Raw genomic sequence first — 23,616 nt, forward strand, 5'->3', positions numbered from 1 at the left:
GGCCACGCTGCTGCCGCCTGGCTCCGAGCCCTTGGGTGTCGGGGACCCCTGCCCGCTCCCCGCCTCCCCACCTGCCGGCCTCCCCGCCTCCAGCCACCTCCCTTCAGCTGCTCACAAAGGGAAGGGACCCGGCCACAGCCTGAGTCCGGGCGGGGCGAGGGTCGCGTCAAACAAGGCTGCGGGCTGGTTGTCGTAAGAGAAAAAGTGGGGGTGTGCTCATTGTTTACCTGCCGCGGGTGAGGCAAATCTTGGGGTGAAGTGCACGTGTGCATTTAATTCTGCGTTCTGAATGTTTCCAGTCTTTATTTAAAAAATGAACTGTGGCGTAGGAATTATTTTCAGCCACATAATAGTACTAGGCTTAAGGAGAAAAGTGAGTGACTTTTATTCATTGATGACTAGCTTGTTTTTTTTAGTAGTATATTTATCATCTTTCAGATGCCAGTCATTGGGTGGGTTTTTGTTTGACTTTAGAGGGATGATAGAGACGTTACTTGGATGTTAGCGGCTGCAACTTAATAAAAGAAAATAAAATTGGTATAATGGAAACTCTTATCAAGTAATTGACTGCTTAAAGTCTGTTCAGGAAAAGAAATTTTGCAGAAATTTTTAGTTTATTGAATACATCCTGGAATATTTTCAATAATTATTGAATTGTTCTCAAACTATCTCAGTGTGAACAGTTTATGCCAGGAAGCAATTAACAATAACATGTGCCTTTAAGTTTCCTCATGCTTTATCTAGTTCCAAAGGTGTTTTGTGAAGGTGGACGGTGTGTAGCATCAGTTGAGAGAAACTTATCACCAACTGAATCATCACTCTTTGTTCCCTAACGCTCTTATAAAACTTTCTCTTGATGTTTTTATATTTTTTAACATCGGAAGTTGCAAGAATTGTACAGGGAACACTTTTTTGTTTTCATAAATGTTTAAGCCAGTGTCATCCAAGCCATTAAGTTGCAGAATATTATAATTGACTTAAAAAGTTGCTCTCTTGGCTTTCCCTAGTTCAGTCACTCCCATTGTGATTTTTTTCATCAGATTAGGTTTACCTGTTGAAGAACACAGGCAAGGTCATATAGTATGTACTCTTTAGGATAAGGGTATTCCTCCCCCCACCCCACCCCACGCAGCATATTTTTGACATTTCATCCTTGTGTATGGTCATACCTCACACTTCCTCCTACTGGAGATCTAACCCAGGGACTTGCATGCTAGGCAAGTGCCATACCACTGGCACAGGCCTGGTACTTCTCTTTTATTGTTGTATAGTTTTCCGCAGCCTTAATATACCATAATTTATTCACTGTTGAGGTCGTCTGTTTCCAGCTAGTTACTGTGAGTAGTCTCGTACAGGTTATTTTGGGAACATACATTTTTATCTCTGTGGTCAAATACTTAGTGGAATGACTAGGTGATAGGGCAGCTCTATGCTTAGTTTTAAAAGAAACTATGTATTAAAATATACTCCTTTATAAGTCCAACAGTGATGTATGGGTGTTCTCGTTGCTCTCCATCCTTACATTTAAATTATCAGTCTTCTCTAATTTTAGCTATTTTAGTGAGTGTAGCCATATTAACTTTAGAAGGCCTTGGGTCTTTCTGGGATTTCTAGTTTAGGCCTTCATCATTTTGACTGCTTTCTGCATTTTACTGCAAAAGATTAGAAATAATATTTTATAAATAGAAAAAAAATCATCTAGGTGTCTGTGAAGATGTTTTTTGTGATAGCAAAGTTAGAATTTTAAATTCTGTGGAACTTTTTTATTCTACTGTAACTAAAATGAATTTTAATAGATAAAATTAAAGCCTTTCTGAGGTAACTTTTCTGATGGCAGTTAATTTTTAAAGTATTGACCATTTTCTGTTGAAGTAGAAGACATGATAAAAATTCAAAGCTCACAACTGCATCACAAACCTGAAGACATTAAACTGTTTGTGGTAGAGCACCTGCCTAGCAAGTAGTAGCTCCTGAGTTCAAAGCCCAGTACAGCCAAAAAAAAAAAACCTGAAACAAACAAAACTAAGAGTGGAGAGGGGCTTGTGTGTGTGTGTGTGTGTGTGTGTGTGTGTGTATAAAGGAGAGATAGAATGGAGGGGAGCTTCCATATAACTTTTAACTAGCTTGTCTTGGGATGTTGTTGCTCTCTAGATAACTGTAAAAATTTTAAAATACAGTTATTTGAAATGTTCAGGCAGTTCTACTCTAGTTTTAATAAATATCATTTGGAACTTTTGGAAAAATACTAATATACTTAATTGTGATATAAATATTGTATGAAATTTAATTGAGCCTGTGATAAGGGAAATTGTAGTACTTCAGGGTCATCACAAATAACATTTACTTCATACTGGTAGAGTGGATCTAGAATACACTGTCAGTTTTGATACCTCAGCCACATGTGGTTAGTGAGCCCTTGAAATGTGTTTGGACTGAATTGAGATGTGTTGTAAGGGTAAACTACACACCAGATTTGGGGAATTTTGTATGACAAAAATAATTTCTTAATAGATTTTAGAAGTATTACCTGTTGAAGTAATATTTTGCACCTAGTGGATTAATTAGAGCTAATTTGACTTCTTTTACTTTGTGTGTGTGCAGATTGAACCAAGGACCTCCTGTGTGCTAAGCAAGTGCTCCACCATTGAGCTACTTGCACATTCTCTTTACTTTTTCAGTATGGCTGGTTGAATGTTTAAAATTACTTGTGTGGCTTATATTTCTATTGGACAGTATCTTACACGGGATGTTGGGTTGAATCAGTATTACAGGGTTTATCTAAAGAAAAAATGTCCCTGAGATGAGTGTTTTCATGCTTGTTATTCTAACGAATTGGCAAAAAACAATATTTAATGATTCTGATTAGCAGAGGTTACTTAGCTTTTTTTAAAGTAGCGTATCTTAAGTATTTACATATAATTCAGTTCACCCTTTGAAAGTCTACAATTAATGTCATTCACAGGATTGTGCAACTATCACCACAATAAATTTTCAGACACTTTCATCACCTCCAAAAGAAGCTGTATACCCTTTAGCAGTCCCCCCAATTCTTTCCTTACCCCCTAGGGAACTGCTGATCTGATTTTTTGTCTATAATTGCCTATTCCTGGATATTTTTTAATAAAAGGAATCATACAATCTTTTGTGACTGTCGTCTTTCACATAGTCTATTTCTGTTGTTGCTTATTTTGTTTTTTGAGGCAGGGTCTCCCAGTACAGTCTAGGCTGGCCTGGAATTTGCTATCCTCCTCTCTCAGCCTCCCCAGTGCTGGGATTACAGGCATGTACCACCACTATAATGTTTTGGGGCCTTATCCACATTGTAGGCTATAGTAATACTTCGTTTTTATTGCCAGTTAACATTCCATTGTATAGATATATGCCATATTTTATTTTTCTATCACTTGATGGACATTTGGTTATTTCTGTGTTTTGGCTATTATAAATAATGCCTCTGTGAACACTCGTGCATAAGTTTTTGTGTAGACATAGGGTTTTGTTTTTCTTGGGTGTATACCTAGGAGTGGAATTGCTGGGTAACATGGTAGTTCTCTCTGAGTTTTTGAGTAACTACTAAATTGTTTTCCAAAGTGACTGCACCATTTTTATCACAAACAATGCTTGAGGATTCCAGTTAATATAGACAGTTATTCTCTGTCTTTTTGATTATATCCATCTTAGTGGCATCTCATTGTAATTACCTCACTCATTATTGGTACCTGAGCAGTAATTCTTACTGTAGTCTGGAGCTCCCTAATACAATTTTAGGAAGACCATGAGATCAAACTATTTTTTATAAGAATTCTGAGATGTTATTTGTGTTTTTTAGTCTAATTCTCAACAAAAGTGAGCAGTGCACTTTGGCAGAAACTTTATGATATGGTATATTGCAACAGATAGAAAAACCTGTCATCTATTAGACTAAAGTGATTCGCCACAATTTAAAATAGTGCTGCTCTTGTTACTAGGACAATGTAGCTATTTTTCAGAAGAATATTTATATTAACACATAATAGGTTTATTTTTAAATTAGTATTTTAGAAGGGGTTTTCAGTTTTAATTTCTGGTACAGTTGATATCAATAGGCATAACCTTCCTAAATGAAACTCTTAAGGTCGTGAATTTGTGAAATGGTATCCTGGGACCAAAAGTTGCTAGTACAGTATTTAATAGATAAGTTGGTATTTAGAAGATTGAGGACTGACTGTACTGTAAAGGTAACATCGCCTGTTGCTAGAAATGATATTAACCTCCTGCCAGTATCCCTTCTTTCCTGGTACCTCCCCATTAATTTCCAGAGTAATCTGTAAAAATTGTTAATAGGATGGTATCACTCTACATAAAACCAATGGTTCACCATTGGTCTTAGTATCTGTGAGTTGGTGGTGTCCTCTCTGATAGCTCCAGCCTGTGTCTCCATTCTCTTCTGAGGCCTTCTTTCTCTTTGCTCACTTGGTTTGCTGCATTATCTTTACAGTTGACCTGTTACTACATTGTTACCCCTGCCTCAGGATGTGTACAGTTTGTTCTTGCCACCTGGCATGCCTCCCATTCTTTTCTGGGTCCCACTGATCCTTTAGATCGCAATGCAAAGGTCAGTTTCTCAAGAAGGTATCCCCAGTTGCCCAGGCTAGGTTGAGTACCCTGTTGTATTTTTCTCACAGCTCCCTGTTTTTTAATCATAATTTGTCACAATTCGAAATTACACATTTTGGCCAGACCATGGTGGCTAATGGCTATAATCCTAGTTATTAGGAGGTGGAAATCAAGAGGATTGCGGTTTGAAGCCAATATGGACAAATAGTTTGTGAGAATGTATCTCAAAAAAACTCATCACAAATAAGGGCTGGTGGAGAGGCACAAGGTGTAGGCCCTGAGTTCCAACCCCAGTTACCTCAAAAAACAAAATTATAGATTTATGTGGTTATTTAATTAATCCTTCCCTTCCTCTGCTAGAGAGAGAGAGACTGCAATTGTTACTGTGTTTCTAGAGCCTTTCACATGGTATGGGCTCAGTAAATACTTGTTTACAAATGAATCTAGAAGATTATGCACAATAATACTTAAAAATAACTACCATTTTTTTGAACCTGTACCAAGTGCAGTGTGTATATAATTTCAAGGCTTCAGTTCTGGAAGTTTCATCTGAAACTGCTCTCTCTTAGCTCCAAACACAACTGTTAAATTATTGTTACTATTTTGTTGGCACTCAGGGCCTCACATGCTAGGCAGGCACTCTTTTTTTTTTTTTTTTTTTTCTTTTATTATTCATATGTGCATACAAGGCTTGGTTCATTTCTCCCCCCTGCCCCCACCCCCTCCCTTACCACCCACTCCACCCCCTCCCGCTCCCACCCCTCAATACCCAGCAGAAACTATTTTGCCCTTATCTCTAATTTTGTTGTAGAGAGAGTATAAGCAATAATAGGAAGGAACAAGGGGTTTTGCTGGTTGAGATAAGGATAGCTATACAGGGCATTGACTCACATTGATTTCCTGTGCGTGGGTGTTACCTTCTAGGTTAATTCTTTTTGATCTAACCTTTTCTCTAGTTCCTGGTCCCCTTTTCCTATTGTAGGCAGGCACTCTTGAGCAACGCTACCAGCCCTTCAAGCACAACTCTTAACTGCTTCAGGATGTTCATTCTTCCATTTGTGTCTCTTTATTTGGAACATTATTCTTGTTGAACAGTCTTTCTTAGCTGGAGAGATCCTCATTTCATTTACAGAACACAAAATGATTTGAATGCTATTCATTTTTCTCAAAGATGGTTTTTATAACTAACATAATTTAACATGCATAAGGGAGAAGTTAATTCTTTGCATAGTCAGTGCTGGTGAATGTTTATCAACTAGTTCTTCAGGAAGAACAAGCACTGGTTTGTTTGATTCCCATCATGTAAATATTCTCACCGTGACATTTCACGCCATCAATATTAAACTGGCTCAAAAAAATTCATGAAAATTAAGGCGTTGTTACTTACAACGGATACATTAGGGCAGGGGTCAGCAAAGTATGGTGGGACACATCCATCATGCTATTTGCCTGTGTGCTATGTGTGGCTCCTTTTCAAACAGGCTACCTGGCCCACAAATCCAAAGATGTTTATTATGTAGACCTTCGTAGAAAATTTGTTGGCCTGTGCATTAGGGCTTATATTTCTAGATCCTGTCACAGTGCTCATCAAAACCCTTTTCATTGGGAATTTTTACCATGACTTATGAACAACACAGTTAAGTAGAAATACAATGTGAGTTACATATGTAATATTTTAGTAGCTACTTAATACAACTGAAATTGTAATTTTTTGTGTTAAAATGCACAAAGCATAACCATCTTAACCTTTTTTTTTTTTTCTTTAAAGACAATCTTGTTATGTAGTCCAGGCTGGTCTCAAATTTACTATGTAGCTGAGGCTGGCCTCAAACTAGCAATCCTACTTCCTCAGCCTTCCAAGTGCTGGGCTGGGGTTATAAGCATGCACCACCATGCCCACCTATCATAAGTATTTTGTGAGAGAGAGAGAGAGAGAGAGAGTGAGTGTGTGTGTGTGTGTGTGTGTGTGTGGTACTGGGCTTGCACTCAGGGCCTACACTAGCCCTTTTTTGTGACAGGTTTTTTGAAATAGGGTCTCACGGGCTATTTGCCCTGGCTGGCTTCGAATGGCGGAGATCCTCCTGATCTCTGCCTCCTGAGTAGCTAGGATTACAGGCGTGAACCACTGGCACCCAACTATCATAACTATTTTTAAGTGTATAGGTCAGTGATATTAAGTACATCAACATAACTGTGAAACTATCACCACCAATTCTCTTCAGAATGCTTTTCATCTTGTAGGACTGAAACGTGTATCCGTTAACTCCCTGCTCCTTTCTTTTTGCCATCCCCTGGAAGCCATCATTCTTTCTGTTTCCTGAATTTGTCTGTTCCATATATTTCACGTAAGTGAAGTCATACAATATTTGGCCATTTGTGATTGGCTTATTTTACTTAGTATGATGTCCTCAAGGTTTATCTATGTTGTAACATGTGTCAGAAGTTTATTTCCCTTTTAAAGCCAAATAATATTCTGTAATACATTTTATTTATCCATTAGTTTGTCCATTGTCACTTGGGTTGCTTTTACCTTTTAGCTTGTAATTTTACTATGTTTTACTTAGCCTAATATATTTAAAAAATTATCTTAAGATGATACAAAAGATCATTTTATGTTTTTTATTTTGACAGTACTGGGGAATGAATTCAGGGCCTCCTGTTTGCTAGGCACTTGAGCCACACCTCTAGCCATTTCACATTTGTTATTTTTTAGATAGCGTCGATTTTTTGCCTGGGGCCGGCCTCACATCTCAGTCCTCCTACCTAAGACCTCCTGTACATCTGGGATTATGGGCCTGCACCACCACATCCAGGTTATAGATTGAGATAGAATCTTGCTAACATTTTGCCCAGGCTGGCCTGAAACCAATATTCTCTCCATTGCTGCTTCCAGAGTAGCTAGGATTATAAATTGAGCTATTGTGCTTGACCATATTTTACACTTAGAGCACGTCTCAATTTGGACTAGCCATGTAAGTAGCCAGATGTGGGTAATGACTACCAAAATTAGCACAGGTAATAAAGCTTTCAGAATCTGAACCCTAGCCTTTTTCCCTTTACTCAGTGAATTTAAAATTTTTTAATTATTTTTTGTAGTACTGGAGATTGAACTCAGGGTCTCCAAGCACTCTACCACCTGAGCCATGGCTCCAGTTCCTTTGATTTTTTTTTTTTTTTTTTTGAGACAGGGTCTGTTTAACTTTGCCTGGGCTGGCCTAAAAACTCATAATCTTCCTGCATATGTCTTCTGAGTAGCTGGTATTACAGGCATGAACCATCACACTCTGGCTACATTGTCTTTAATTTCACAGCAATTTTGTGTTGAGTATTACAGCCCTCCCTTTTAAGATGAAGAAACAGGTTGCATATTTCTTATCTGGAATGTTTGAGACAAGAAGTGTTTCAGATTTTGGAATATTTGTATTGTCTTTACATTCTGAATCTGGAAATCTGAAATGCTCAAATCCATTTGGATAGACTACATGATTTATTTATTAAATAGGTATTATTCAAGTCTCTAGATTTGGTTATACTTTTTTTGTTAATGTTTTTAATCTTTAAAGGTCTCCAGTTTTCTTTAAAGGACAGAGCTTTTATATTTCAAAATGCAGAATGCGAATAAAAATTATATTATGCATGATATTAATATAAGATTAGAAAATGCAGAGCCAGGCACCAGTGGCTAACACCTATAATCCTAGCTACTCAGGAGGCAGATTTGAAGCAAACCTGGGCAAATAGTTGAAGAGACCCTATCTCAAAAAAAAAAATTTTTTTTTTCATAAAAAAAGAGCTGGTGAAGTGGTTCAAGGTGTAGGCCTTGAATTTAAACCCCATACTGCAAAAAGGAAAAAAAAAAAGATTAGAAAATGCAAATAATGCAGAAAAGTATGACATAAAAAGGTTCCCATTCAGGAAAAAGAAAAAAAATTTAGTGGGTCTGCTTAGAAAGGTGTTTATCTGTGTGTTTACAAATTACAGTTTTGTACTTTTCTTTCAAGTAAGCTTACTCTTTTTTAAATTTGTATTATCTTGGCAATCTTATGTAGAACTAACTCATTCCACTAGTACTTGTTCGTGTGTTTTATTGTTTTGGTTTGTGTATTGGTTTTGGTTGGAGGTTTAAACTCAGGGCCTATACCTTGAGCCATTCCACCAGCCCTTTTTTGTGAAGGTTTTTTTCCAAGATAGGGTCTCAAGCACTGTTTGCCTAGGCTGGCTTCGAACTGTGATCTGTCTGATCTCTGCCTCCCATGTAGCTAGGATTTTAGGCATGAGCCACCAGTGCCTGGTCAAAATGTGTAATATTGAATCGTGATAAATTATGATTAAAAACGAGGAATTTTGGGTTATTTTTGGTTTTGATTTTGTTTTGGCAGCACTGGGGTTTGAACTTGGGTCTCAAACTTGCTACACAGGCACCCTACCACTTGAATCATTCTGCCAGCCCTTGTTTGTGTATTGATTTTTTGTCATTTTTTTTCTTCTTTTTCTTTTGTTTTGTTTCTTTTTTCCTTCTTTTGAGCTTTGTATTGATTTTTGAGAAAGGAAAAATGAATTGGTGTGTTGTTACTAAGTTTAAGTAGATTGAAATATGGTCTGCATTTTGGAGGGAGCATGACCTTGGAATTGGAGAAAGCTGACATTAGGTATCAAGCGTTACTCATCTAAGCTTCACTGGCTGCATTTTTTAACATGTGATGTAATTCGTGCTTCACTAGATTGTTTGGAGGATTTTATGAGATGGTACTGCATAAAGTACCTGGCTCAGTATTTATATCCTTTATTTGTATTAGTCTTTTCCTCTGAACTGTTTTGTTCACCATTGAATTTAAGATTTTGCAATAGAGGGAAGCTTAAAGAGTATGTGACTAGTGAAACATGTAGTTTGTTATCTTTCATCACATTTAGATCAGAGAAACTTAAAATACACTTCAATTGTAAGAAAGTGCATCTTTTATCTATTACATACTCATTGTAGTTGTTTCTCATACTTGACATTTTTGTTTAATGTTTATGCAATATTTTTAATAAGACTAACAACTTTAAGGTAAACATCAGACATTTGGACAGTGATAACTGACAGAACTGTTTATTTAACATAGATATTTTTTAAGTGATATTAGCAATACTGAGTAAGAAACTGAGTAAAAAAACCTCTTGAACGACCAGTGACTTAAAATACTAAAATAACAAATATTCAAATGCAGTTCATTTATCATTCAGACAACTATTATTTAGATGTTTTGCTAAAGTGCTATTAAACAGGGTTCTGCAAGAAATGAAATGTATATATTTTATCTTCAGAGCATGTTTTATCTCAGAGCTTAACTAAATTTTATTTTTTGATAGGTTTGCAAGACTTCCGTTTTTCTTAGCTTTTTGAGGCAGGGTTGCACTGTGTAGCTCAGGCTGACCTAGAAATTTCCATCCTGCCGCAGCCTCCTGAATGTTGGGATTATTGGAATGAACTACTACCCCTGACTTTGCTGTTCTCCCCACACACACCGTGAATACTTAATATGGAGGGATAGACACAAGCTACTTAAAGACATGTGGATTGTGGAATATTTGCAAAGGATAACAATGCTGTTTTTAGCTAACTTAAAAGTCCAATTAATCTTTTGCATGTTTGCATATGTGTGTTGAGGATTGAATCCAGGCTTTCTCACATGCTAAGCATGAGCTCTTCTACTGAGCTATATCCCTATCCCCAACCCAGTTTTAAAAGTGTTTATAATTAATTTATCCTTACATAATTAGACTAGCAACATTTGAACCTCTGTCTGAATGTAGGCACTATACTCCAGGTAGTTTACACACAACTCTCTTAATTCTGCCATCAACTCTATAGAATAAATATTACCTTCATTTTACTGATGAAGAAACCAGGGCTGAGAGACAAATAACGCCCCCTGCCCCAGGTTCTACAACTATAAAGTGGAAAAAAAACAAGATTTGAATTAAAGTATGTATGTTTCAAAAGGTCTTTTTTGATATAATAACACTTCAAATCTCCTCTCATCCACCCATGTGTGTACCTCATTTTCTTCCCCAAATAGTCAAGAACAGGGATTAAGCAAAGCTCCTCCCCCCATAAAAATTGATACAGTAAACTTTACATGTTTTCATTTCCAGACAGCATTTCAAATTCTTTCAGCATTGTTTTTTTCATGGGTTTCTTAAATTATTTATTTGCCACTTCCCAAATGAAAAATAGCAAATTTGTGGAGAAAAGGAGGTATGGTGACAAGAATTGACAATCTGGTAAAAAAGCAAATACAGGACATGTTGAGAGTCTGCAACTGTTATCTCTGTATTGCAGGATAGCAGTTGATACTTGAATCAGTAGCTCAGCATTACCAAAAAGTGAAATTATGTTCAATAGAATGGAAAACGATTTTGGTATTTACCTGGGTAAACTTCATTTAGCTGGAGAATACACTTATGTAAACACCTGACTTTTGGGTGATGTGCAGTCGGGCTACCAAATGTTTTGCCTGTTAGTTTTCAAATCAAAAATTGCTTATTTAAGTTTCATTAGAATTTTGCTTCTGGTAATTCCTAGTTTTCACCTCTTTTGACCTGTTGGTTGTTACAAGTTGTCAGTGCAAGGTCAGAGTAGGAGATATACATTCATAGGAAATAATGGATCTTTAGAGGCCTATTTTATCATATCTCTTTGATTTTGAGTTAATGGTGGCCACATGGGCTTAAGGAAATAAGTATATCTATCTTATCTCTCTAATAGAAATTACACAAATCCTTTTTTATGGATCTTGTTTTTCCCCAAATGAAAATATTTTGAATTAATTTGTTTCTATATTATATTTCTACAAGTGATAGTTATCAGGGTGCTGTCTCTGTCTAAAGCAGTTTTGGGATTTTCTAAGATTGCTATTTTTTTTTCCATGTCAGTACTACTAGCTTCTGATTTTTTGTTTTCCCCTTGTTCAATGAAAGTGTAGCAGATAAAACACATGAAATTTAGGTTGAAACATTAGAGAAAAAATTTCTGGGAAAAAAATTATGGCAGTACTAGGATTTTTAACTCAGGGCCTCACACTGACTAGGCAGGCACTTTATCACTTGAGTCCTGCCTTCAGACCTTTTTCAGATAGGGTCTCGTGTTTGCCTGGAGCCAGCCTCAAATTGGGATCCTCCTACCTATTCCTCCCTATTGCAACAAGTTGAATGTGACCTCCACATCCAGCTTGTTGATTGAGATGGGGGTCTCGCTAGCCTTTTGCCAGGGCTCTACTTGAACTGAGATCTTCCCAATCTTCACCTCCCTAGTACCTGGGATTATAGGTATGCACTACCATGCCTGATTCTAGAAATTTTAAAATTAGTGAACACTGAAACTATTGTCCTTTTTTAGGGAACAGAATAGAAACTTAAGGATATTTGATTTATGTGCAGAATTTTGGGGCCTTCTACACATGCTATTTAGAAAAAACATAACATTCTTTATCATTTGTATTAAAAATTTCTAGAATATGGTTTATTTGGAAAAGTATATCACATCTGTTTAGTGTGGTGCAATTAAGATTTTTCTTAATTTTTATTTCATTCATATGTGCATACAATGTTTGGGTCATTTCTCCCCCCTTTCCCCACCCCTTCCCCCTCGCTACCAAGCAGAAACTATTCTGCCCTTATCTCTAATTTTGTTGAAGAGAGAGTATAAATAATAATAGGAAGGACCAAGTGTTTTTGCTAGTTGAGATAAGACTAGCTATACAGGGAGTTGACATGCATTGATTTCCTTACATATGTGTGTTACCTTCTAAGTTAATTCTTCTCGAACGAACCTTTTCTCTAGTTCCTGGTCCCCTTCTCCTGTTGGCCTCAGTTGCTTTAAAATATCTGCTTTACTAGACATCGATCACCAATTTGATCCAACAATACCACTCTTGGGGATATACCCAAAAGACTGTGACACAGGTTACTCCAGAGGCACCTGCACACCCATGTTTATTGAAGCACTATTCACAATAGCCAAGTTATGGAAACAGCCAAGATGCCCCAGCACTGACGAATGGATTAAGAAAATGTGGTATCTATACACAATGGAATTTTATGCAGCCATGAAGAAGAACGAAGTGTTATCATTCGCTGGTAAATGGATGGAATTGGAGAACATCATTCTGAGTGAGGTTAGCCTGGCCCAAAAGACCAAAAATTGTATGTTCTCCCTCATATGTGGACATTAGATCAAGGGCAAGCACAACAAGGGGATCAGACTATGAGCACATGATGAAAGCGAGGGCACACAAGGGAGGGGTGAGGATAGGTAAGACACCTAAAAAACTAGCTAGCATTTGTTGCCCTTAACACAGAGAAACTAAAGCAGATACCTTAAAAGCAACTGAGGCCAATAGGAAAAGGGGACCAGGAACTAGAGAAAAGGTTAGATCAAAAAGAATTAACCTAGAAGGTAACACCCACGCACAGGAAATCAATGTGAGTCAATGCCCTGTATAGCTATCCTTATCTCAACCAGCAAAAACCCTTGTTCCTTCCTGTTATTGCTTTATACTCTCTCTACAACAAAATTAGAAATAAGGGCAAAATAGTTTCTGCTGGGTATTGAGGGGGTGGGGGGGAGAGGGAGGGGGCGGAGTGGGTGGTAAGGGAGGGGGTGGGGGCAGGGGGGAGAAATGAACCAAGCCTTGTATGCACATATGAATAATAAAAGAAAAAGAAAAAAAAATAAAAAAATAAAGTATCTGCTTTAGTTTCTCTGCGTTTGAGGGCAAAAAATGCTATCTAGTTTTTGAGGTGTCTTACCTATCCTCGTACCTCCCTTGTGTGCTCTCACTTTATCATGTGATCAAAGTCCAATCCCCTTGTTGTGTTTGCCCTTGATCTAATGTCCACATATGAGGGAGAACATACGATTTTTGGTCTTTTGGGCCAGGCTAACCTCACTCAGAATAATGTTCTCCAATTCCATCCATTTACCAGCGAATGATAACATTTTGTTCTTCTTCATGGCCGCATAAAATTCCATTGTGTATAAATACCACATTTTCTTAATCCATTCGCCAGTAGTGGGGCATCTTGGCTGTTTCCATAACTTGGCTATTGTGAATAGTGCTGCAATAAACATGGTGTGCAGGTGCCTACAATTAAGATTTATTCACTTGTTTCAAATGGAATGACAGGCAACTGAATTTATATAATTGTTAATCTCAGGGTTTTTTCTTGTTTGTTCCAAATTTTGGATAATTTACTAAGAACAAATCAATATTGCTTTAGTCTTCTATTTAATAGTAGTTCTAATACCTAAATTAGTTGACTTTGGTTGTTTAACATTAAAATTTTTTTACGAATTGAATTTTCATAGACAATTTAGTTTCCCTTTATATAGTACTAAAAGTGTAGCTGTACCCTATCACCATTTTTAACATTTCCTGACTTTGTAAGTGCCATCAACTCATACTTCAAACCTAAGATGTTCCCCAGAATCAAGTTTCATGAATTTGGAGGATCCTAGTATCAGTGACATTGTCAACAGCTCTTTTTTTTTTTTTTTTTTTTTCAGCTAGTTCTGTGAGTTCATGTATTTTAGATTCCACCTGTAGTTAATAGTGTTGTCAATAGCTCTTTATTCTTTAAACAAAGGTGAATTTTTGCGGGTCTATAATGATTTTGTTTGGTTTGTTTTGTTTTGTTTTGTTGTAAGGATTGACTGAGATAATTAGTAGTGCCAGAAGACAGCACATAGCTCTGTAATAAAACAATGATCAACATAAATAATTTTTGAGCTGTATTTCTGTAGGTTGTTATTCCTTTGCATGTAGGACACTGTAGAAAAGCTCTTTTTTTAGTGTGTCCAGAAGGCCTTGAGTATTGACATAGACAACTCATGGTTAGGGTTTCAGTCTTAAACTGAACTATTCAGTACTGTTTTATAAGCGTTTGCGGTTGTTGCTAATTTGGATATCAGGTCTTAACTGTCCTTCTAGCTAGGATGGTTATGGATAACCATCTCTTACTTTTGAATGAATATCTTTTTTTCCATGTCTTAATTTAGTCTGGTGTGCTGCCTAAAACTAGGTCTTTACCATTCCAGTTCCTTTCAGATGAGTTGCCCAAGACAAGACATACTTTGATTTTCTGGCTAGTGAATTACTTGAAATTGTCCAGGAAAGTTGGCTACCTGTGTTTGACTTCCTGATATTTCTTATAAGTAAGTCATTCACAGTCAACCTTTAAAACTATTTTTATTACAGTATAGCACAGAAGAATGCTACATCATAGATGTACAACTCCATATATTAAGGTCAAGAATGTAGAACATTATCAACTCCCAAGAAGTCACCTTGTGATTCCTTGCAAACTTCTTCCTAAGGTAATCATTCTTTTCACTGACACTGTAGATTTTGCCTTCCCTCCCCCTTTTTTATTATGGATAATTATTGTTCATTGTTTTTATTACAGATAATTTCAAACATATAGAAAATTAGAACTAAGGATACAGTTCAGTGGTAGAGCACTTGTATAGCATTTTTTCCCCAGTACTTCAAAAACAAACCAAAACAAAATTTTAAAAACCCAGAAAGTAAAGATAATAATAGTGTTCCTTTCATCTAGCTTTGACAGTCTTAGAGGCACTCTTGTTTTAGTATTACTTTCTCTTAAGGCTTTTCCCCTTTCTGTTATTTTGTAGCATCTCTCATGTATTGTATTAACTTATTACTTAATATTGGAGCATTATCTCTAAAAGATAGCACTTTTTTCTTTTTTTTTTTTTTTTTTTTTTTTTTTTTTTGCTGTACTGGGGTTTGAACTGAGGGCTTACACCTTGAATGAGCCACTCCACCCGCCCTTTTTTGGGGGGATGGGTTTTTTTGACAGGGACTCAAGAACTATTTCCGTGTTCTGGCTTGGAAGCACGATCCTCCTGATCTCTGCTTCCTGAATAGGTAGGATTACAGATGTGAGCTACTGGTGTCTGGCAAGAACACTCTTAAAAATTATTGTCAGTACATTACTTTGCCTTACCACTTAATAATGCCTTACTTTCATCACTTACCCACTCTGCTTAAAAATTTCGCCATGGTGTCAAAAATATTTGTTAACATAAATTTGTAAGACTTCATTTCTTAGATCAGTTTTAGGTTCACAGAAAAATTGAGAAGAAAGTATAGTGAGTTCCCATATCTTTTGCTCCTTTTTCACTATCAAGAAACTGAAAAAAATTGTTTCAGTTGGTAAACCTGCATTGACAATTCATCATTGCCCAAAGTCCAGTCTAGATTATGGTTCACTCTTCATGTTTATATATTCTGTGAGTTTGACAAATAATCTAATGACTTGTGCTCTATTTATCCTTCTATCATCCACTTGCAACCACTGATTCTTTTACTGTCTCCATAGTTTTGCCTTTTACAGAATGTCATATAGTTGGATAATACCATAGATAGTCTTTTCAAATTGGTGCTTTCACTCACTTATATGAATTTTAAGGTTTCTCCATGTCCTTTCATCACTTGATAGCTCACTTCTTTTTAGTGCTAAATAATACTTCCTTACCTGGAATTGTCACAATTTATCCATTTACCTACTGAAGAACATCTTGGTTGCTTTCAAGTATTGGCAGTTACAAATGAATCTTCCATAGATCTGTGTGCAGATTTTAGTGTGGATATAGTTTTCAGTTCCTTTAGGTAAATACTAAGGAACGATTAATGGGTCTTAAAGTAAGAGCATGTTTAATTTTGTAAGAAGCAGCCAAACCATCTTCAAATTGGCTGCACCATTTTGCAGTCCCATCATCAATGACAGTTACTGTTGTTCCACATCCTTGCCAGCGTTTGATGGTGTTAGTGTTCTGGACTTTGGCTCTGTGATGGTTATGTGTTGTTAACTCATTGTTTATGTTTTTCTGGTTACGTATGATTGACAGCATCTTTTTATATGTTTATTTGCCATCTGTGTATTTTTGGAGAGGTACCCATGAAGATTTTTGGCCTGTTTTCTTACTGAATTTTATTACTTCTTTGAACAATAATTTTGACAGTCTTCTGGACAGTAGTCCTTTTTCAAATATGTCTTTTCCAAATGCTTTGCCTAGTCTGTTCACTGTATCATTTCTCCTCCCTTCCTTCCCTCCCTCCCTCTCTCTTCTTTCCATTTCCCTCTCCCTCTCCCTCCTAAGGATTGAATTTAGGACCTTGGTGCTTACTAGGCAGGTGAACCTATCTCTAGAGCCACTCTGCCAGCCCTTTTTGCCTTGATTGTTTTTGAGATAGGGTCTTGCTAATGCTGGACCAGCCTGGATGGTGATCCTCTTATTTATGCTTCCCTGAATAGCTGGGATGGCAGGTATGTGGTGTGACCACCACACCTAGTCATCATCTCATTTCTTGAAAGAGACATTTTAAAACTGGCCTGCAAATAAGGATCATAAATTAAAATTTCTTGTCTTGCACCTCTCCACCTCATAAGTATGCCTTCCTTTTTCTTGTCTCTTTGCATTGGCTTGGACTTTTAGTTCCATGTTGAATACTAGTGTGGTGAAATGAACATCTTGCCTTGTTCCTGATTTTAGAGGGAAACCCATCTAAAATGGTTTTATAATGGTTTACCATTATATGAAGATTTTTTTTTGTGAATGTACTTTTATCAGGTCTAAACAGCCCCTTGCCCCTTTTATTCCTAATTTACTGAAAATTTTGTCATGGATTAATGCTGTCAAATGCTTTTTCTTCCTTGTGTGTGATTTTTCTTCTTTTGTCTGTTACTACAGTGAGTTACGTTGGCTTTTTTTTTTCCCCCTTTAAATTTTATCTTAGCCTCACATTTCTAGGCTAAGCCCCACTTGGTCTCTTTTTCCTATACAACTGGATTGGATTTGATATAGTATTCTGTAGAGGGTTTCTGCATCTGTGTTCAGCAGGGATATTGGTTTGTAGTTTTCTTGTGCTGGTTTTTGTATTGGGATAATATTGGCCTCATAAAATGAACTGAGAAATGTTCTTTTTTTCATAAGAGATTGAGGGCATTTTTAGTAATTTGCATTTTTCAAGGAAAAGGTCCATTTTTGTCCAAGTTGTTGATTCCCCCTCCCCCCCTTCCATCAGGGAGTTGCTGTATAGCACAGGCTGGTCTAGAACTCATGATTATTTTGCCTGAGCTTCATAGTGCTGCAGATATAGGGATGTGCTAGTTAGTCATGCTGTTGATGTGTGTAGTTTTCTCTCTCTCTCTTTCTTTTTTTTCTTTTAGTGGGACTAGGATTTGAACTCAAGCAGGTACTCTTATCATTGTGTAGTTTTCTTTGTTCTTTTAAAGTCTCTGTGGTATTCTTTCTGTTTTTCCTGATCTTATTAATTTATGTCTTGTTTTCTTGGTCAAACTGGCTAGAGGTTTATCAATTTTGAGACTTTAAAATATTTTTCTTTTGTTTTTCTATGCTTTGATTTCTCCTTTTTTTTTTTTTTGGAGGGGGTGTCTAGTTTTCTGTTCTAATTTCTAAAAGTGGAAACTTAAATTACTAATATGTCATCTTTCTCCTAAAGGAAAAAGTCTGTATTTAATACATGTATTTACTTAAGAATTGATGTACCTGCATCTCACAAATTTTTAATATTTTATCTTGTTTTTGCTCTGCTGAAAATATTTTCTAATTTCTTCTCAAGACTTTTTTTTGATCCATGAATTATTTAGAAGGGTTTTGTTCAATTTGGGCATTTATATTTCTCTGTTACTAATTTCTAATGTAATGCCATTATTATCAGAGCATATATTTAAAAGATTCAGTTATTTTAAAATTTCCAAGGTATGTGCTATGACTCAGAAATATGGTCTGTCCTGAGTGCTTTTTGTCTACTTGAAAAGAATGTATCATTCTCAACCACAAGGTCTGCTTTTTATATTTGCTTCTCCATCATACCATTAATAAATGTTGAGTGAAAGAAGTGGGAAGGACAGTTAGTGTAGTTAGTGTAATAGTTTGAGAACTGGGGCTGACCGTATATGTATGGAATTAGAAAGAGCAGACTGGAGATGGAAATCTGAGGAATAGGTTATGGCAAACTTGGTAAGAGCTAATTTGTGGCCCGAACTAAATTTGGTTTGGTTGACATAAAAAGAATTAAGAAGGGTATTTCACAACAATAAACTATTAGACCTTAGTAGAGGATTGATTATGAAATATAGGCACCTATAACAAGACCTTTGCAGTAGAAGTGACCTGGTAATCATTATACACTAAGATCAAGATACACAGAAAAGATACTTTATGTTGTTTGAGTTGTTGTATCTATTGTGGGGGCCTCTTTGAGGTACTTCTGGAAGCCAATCTGGATAGTGCTATGCAAACACCTCTTTATTTTTATCTTAATTAGTTCAAAGAAGAAATCTCTAAACGCTTCAAATCACATACTGATCAACTTGTATTGATATTTGCTGGAAAAATTTTAAAAGATCAAGATACTTTGAGTCAACATGGTATTCATGATGGACTTACTGTTCACCTCGTCATCAAAACTCAAAACAGGTATGTTTTTAGAAGATACACATTCATGCTAGGCAAATGTTCTGCCACTGAACCACATCTTTGTTCTCTCATTTTAGAGGGTTCAGCAGTGTTTAGGCATTATATGTTTTAGACAATCTGCATTAGATAACAACTAAGTTAATACATTTTTATCTATTCCTTTAGTTTTAGGGAAAGTTTTAGACAAGAGCTTGGTAACTCGTCTCCTAACAAACTACAGATCTCTCATAATTTGTTAAATGTAACATACCATGAATTTTTAAGAGAAACCTTACTTATGTATCACTGAGAAAGAATACTCTAATGAAACTTGTGTTTTCTTGTTATTTAAAATTTTATCCTTAGTGAGTTTCCTTAGATTTACTTGAATATGGTCACATTCTTTTGGATATACACAAAAAATAAATAAATAAAATAAATTGACTAAGGCCTTCCTAAAGTTACTTCATGTTGGGTCTCATTCTTTTTGTTCCCATGGGTTTTTTGGTTTGTTTGTTTATTTTATACTGGGGTTTGAATTGAGGGCTTCAAGCTTGCAAAGCAGACTTGAGCTATGCCTCCAGTCCCGTTTTCCCTGGTTATTTCGGAGATGGGTTCTCTCAAACTATTTACTATAGTCCTCCCAATCTCAGCTTCCCAAGTAACTAGAATTACAGGTGTGAGTCACTGGTGCCTCACTTGTTTGTTTATTGAGACAGAGTCTCACTATGTAGCCTGGTTTTCCTTGAACTCAAGATTTACCTTCTGCCTATGGAGTGCTAGGATTACAGGTACCTGTCAAATCCCCCTTGTCTTAGACATCAGTGTCCATATTTTTCCATACAGTATCAAACTGTGTTCTAGTGAGCATTGATGGTGCAGCATTTCTTAAAATACAGCTGGAATGTTTTTTTCAGGATTTTCTTCAAAGCCATTAACACCTGTTTAGCAAATTTTCATGATGGATTCCTTTAAGAGCAAATATTTGCTTTCCTTTTAAGAAATTTATTCCTCTATTCCTGTGTTTTTCTACATGCATGATAACTTTTTTCAATGCCAATTAATGATACACATTTACTGAGGACACTATATATGGTAATTAAACTTAGAAATGTACTCAGTCACTCAGCTGAAGTCCTATAGAGCACATATATGGAGACATTGTAGTTTGTGCCTGGCTGTCAGGCAGTTAAGACAGCCCAATTTCAGAGGTGTTAAAATGAAAAATTATATACCTTAGAATAAATGAAAGAAACAGTGAGATTCAGAACTCTTGTATCAGATGAAGGGTTCTCTAATAAAGTCATAGTATTAATAATAACTAGTTATTACTTATATTGATTTTTCAGTTATTGGTGAAATCTCTTATTTTTCTTTTAACAATTTCATGGATTTAAGTAAAACAGGAGCCTAACCCTGTAGATTCAGAAGGGGATAGATTAGAAAGCTGTTTATCTGGTGAAACTTTGTGGGTATGGGTAATCACTGATGGTCTTCTGTGGGTGACTGATCTCCCTCGTTCCCCCACCCCCGCAAAATACAATGAATGTAAGTGGAAGGAATGAATTATTTGTGTATATTATACTCAGAGAGGAGGGGCATAGCAGTATATTTTGGATTTTAAAAGGTTTCACTGTGTTTCTATTTTTTGTTCATAATGCTTAGTTATTGCAGGATATTTATGATTTGAGTTTATATGAGAGCTTACCTTTATTTCTGGTTATTGGAATTTAGAGGTCCTTTTAAAAATTATTAGCTCCATTGATTCACATTGTGACTTAATTGTCATCCCTAGGCCTCAAGATCATTCAGCTCAGCAAACAAATACCACTGGAAGCAATGTTACCACTTCATCAGCTCCTAATAGTAACTCCACATCTGGTTCTTCTACTAGCAACCCTTTTGGTTTAGGTAAGTGGCTTAACTCATTTTTATAGGGAACAACAACAGCAACAAAAAAGGCAAAACTAAAACAACTCCTCTTTCTCCCAGAGTGTTTTCAGATAAAATGACAGAATAAAAACATGAAGTTACTTTAACAAAACAACTTAAAACTTTTTATAGTTTACTTTTATACTTGTAGGCATTAAGGAAATAGGTGAGGATACCGGTATGCTTGATTAGCTCACATTATAAATCAGTCAGTAAGTGACATATTTATGTTTAATAATGAAAGAGATTCACTATATGTGTACCTGATCTGACTACCACGCAATTGCATCTAAGGAAATTTAGCTTATTGTTGATCATAAGGTATGATTAGCAAAGTAATAATTTTCCCTTTTATGAAATGAAGGAATCAGACTGCACTTTACTTTGAAACTATCCTGACACACAGAAGGACTATGGCCTGAAAGCAAGCCCAATGGTTATGGAGCTCCTGCATCAGCTTGAACTGCTTTTCATCTATCAGTTTTATGTGTACTATTTTTACATGTCAGTGATCACATCTTTGATCCTGTTTTTTTTTGAGATAGAGTCTCAAGAACTATTCACCTGGGCTGGCCTCGAACTGTGATCCTCCTGATCTCTGCCTCTGGAGTAGCTAGGATTACAGGCGTGGGCCACTGGTGCCTGGCACCTTTTACCCTTTCCATATGAGTTTTTTAGCTGTTTAGTTATATTATGACAAATATATGTTGGAAGCAGTTCAGAGCATGACATGGATTGGTGTATTCATATTTGAGTTAAACTTTTTAAATTTAAATATTTGCTGTTCTTATTTCACTAAGCTGACCACATTCCATTTTTTGCCACATCACTTCACTGAAAATTCCCTTGATAAGATTGTCATTGACATTAGTACAAATGTAGTGAACACTTTTTAAAAATTGTAAGTCAATTTCTTAATGCTTACAAATCTGTCCTTCAAAATTTTCCTATTAGTTGGTTTTATGACCAGTTGTTTTTTTTTTTCCCCCCTGGGTTTTTTTGTGGTTCCTTTATGTTATATTGCTACCTGGAGTTGTGCCCTGATTTTCTTCTCTTCCTTTAGTCTATTTATTCTCCCAGACTATCATATTATATCCTGGTGACTCTCAAATTTATACCTCGACCCACACCACTAATGAACACCATGCCTTGTATTCACCTCTTAGGTATTACCTGATGTTCTCTTAAGAAATTTTAGCCTATATCTCAGAAAACTAAGAAAAATAAAAAAACATATAAAAACTTCATGTCTTACCCCTCAAATTGCTACTTTTCCTCTGAGTCTTTTGGTCCATAACTTCTTCTCCACCCTACCTCATAAGCTATTTCCTATTCCTGTTCTCTTAATACAGGACCTCAACCTTTTTTGTCCATAATATTTTCTCTGATTCCTTTTCACAGTGCTGTTAGAAGACATTTTAAATGACTTAGTCTCTTGAAAGATTTTTAAGATTTAGCCCTTGTCTATTTCTGTATCTCATTTCTTATCCATTGCAGGAATTATATAAGTCAATTTAGGTTATCTGGTGAAACCTCAAATTCATGGCAGCCTAAATTGTCCAGAGAGGTCTAGAGACAAGATAATTCCCCCTCAAGGGCATGTACCCTGTTACCCACTTCCTTTCAACTAGGCCCTACTGAACTCATCAGGGATCAGTCCGTTGGTAAGGTTAGTGCTCTCATGATCCATTCACCTCTTAACAGTGCCACTAGCTGAGTGCCAAGCTTTTGACATCTGAGGCTGGAGGGAGATACTTCTATCTAAACCATAACGTAGGAATTAAACATAGATAAGTAATATGAATTCTATTTTTGTCGTAAAGTAGTTTTTTATAATGGATTGTTAAGTCAGCTGACATTTTTGCATCTTCATGTTTTAGCACAGTTGTGGTAACAATAAAAATTTATGTGTGTTTTTCCCCCTCGTCATCTAAGGTGGTCTTGGAGGACTTGCAGGTCTGAGTAGCTTGGGTTTGAATACTACCAACTTCTCTGAACTACAGAGTCAAATGCAACGACAACTTTTGTCCAACCCTGAAATGATGGTCCAGATCATGGAAAATCCCTTCGTCCAGAGCATGCTGTCAAATCCTGACCTGATGAGGCAGTTAATTATGGCCAATCCACAAATGCAGCAGTTGATACAAAGGAATCCAGAAATTAGTCATATGCTCAATAATCCAGACATAATGAGACAAGTATGTGGAAAATTATTATGGTTTATTTAGCTAAAAAATTATGTATTCTTAATTTTCTGTAGTTACAGAAATTGTCTTGTAGATACTCTTAAGCTAAAGAGAAATTCTAATCATCATTTAAGAAAACTCAACAAACTACTAATTTGGGCTATTTTAACATTGAATTTTTTTTGCTATACTTGAAAGCTCTTTTTAAATAGTTTGAGAAACAAAAAGTCCATTTCTGGAGATGGGCAGTCATTCATAACAGAGAGCTTTTTTTTTTGATACCATAAATGTTAGCTTGCTTTTTGAGGTAAAATCTATAGAAATTTTAAAAAATACATTTTTCTGACTTAAATACTACAACAAATTTGGCTTAAAACTCTAAATTGGCTTTTATTTGTGATTCTAGAATCT

At 36.2% G+C, this 23,616-nt stretch overlaps 1 protein-coding gene across 3 annotated transcripts in view; it reads left to right on the forward strand.

Annotated features, from left to right (window-relative positions):
• Positions 1-23,616, forward strand: part of Ubqln1 (ubiquilin 1) — a 41,904-nt gene that overhangs the window by 659 nt on the left and 17,629 nt on the right. For 2 of the 3 annotated variants that reach the window (XM_020165668.2, XM_074052296.1), the window contains exons 2-4: positions 18,957-19,108; positions 20,883-20,998; positions 22,955-23,217. In XM_020165668.2, coding sequence (XP_020021257.1) covers positions 18,957-19,108; positions 20,883-20,998; positions 22,955-23,217 — 531 coding nt within the window. Of the gene's footprint in view, positions 1-14,836; positions 14,957-18,956; positions 19,109-20,882; positions 20,999-22,954; positions 23,218-23,616 lie in introns of those variants that run through there. The other variant, XM_074052297.1, reaches the window with a different exon arrangement.

This window comes from Castor canadensis, chromosome 13 (genome assembly GCF_047511655.1).
Source record: "Castor canadensis chromosome 13, mCasCan1.hap1v2, whole genome shotgun sequence".
In the NCBI taxonomy this organism is placed as follows: domain Eukaryota; kingdom Metazoa; phylum Chordata; class Mammalia; order Rodentia; family Castoridae; genus Castor; species Castor canadensis.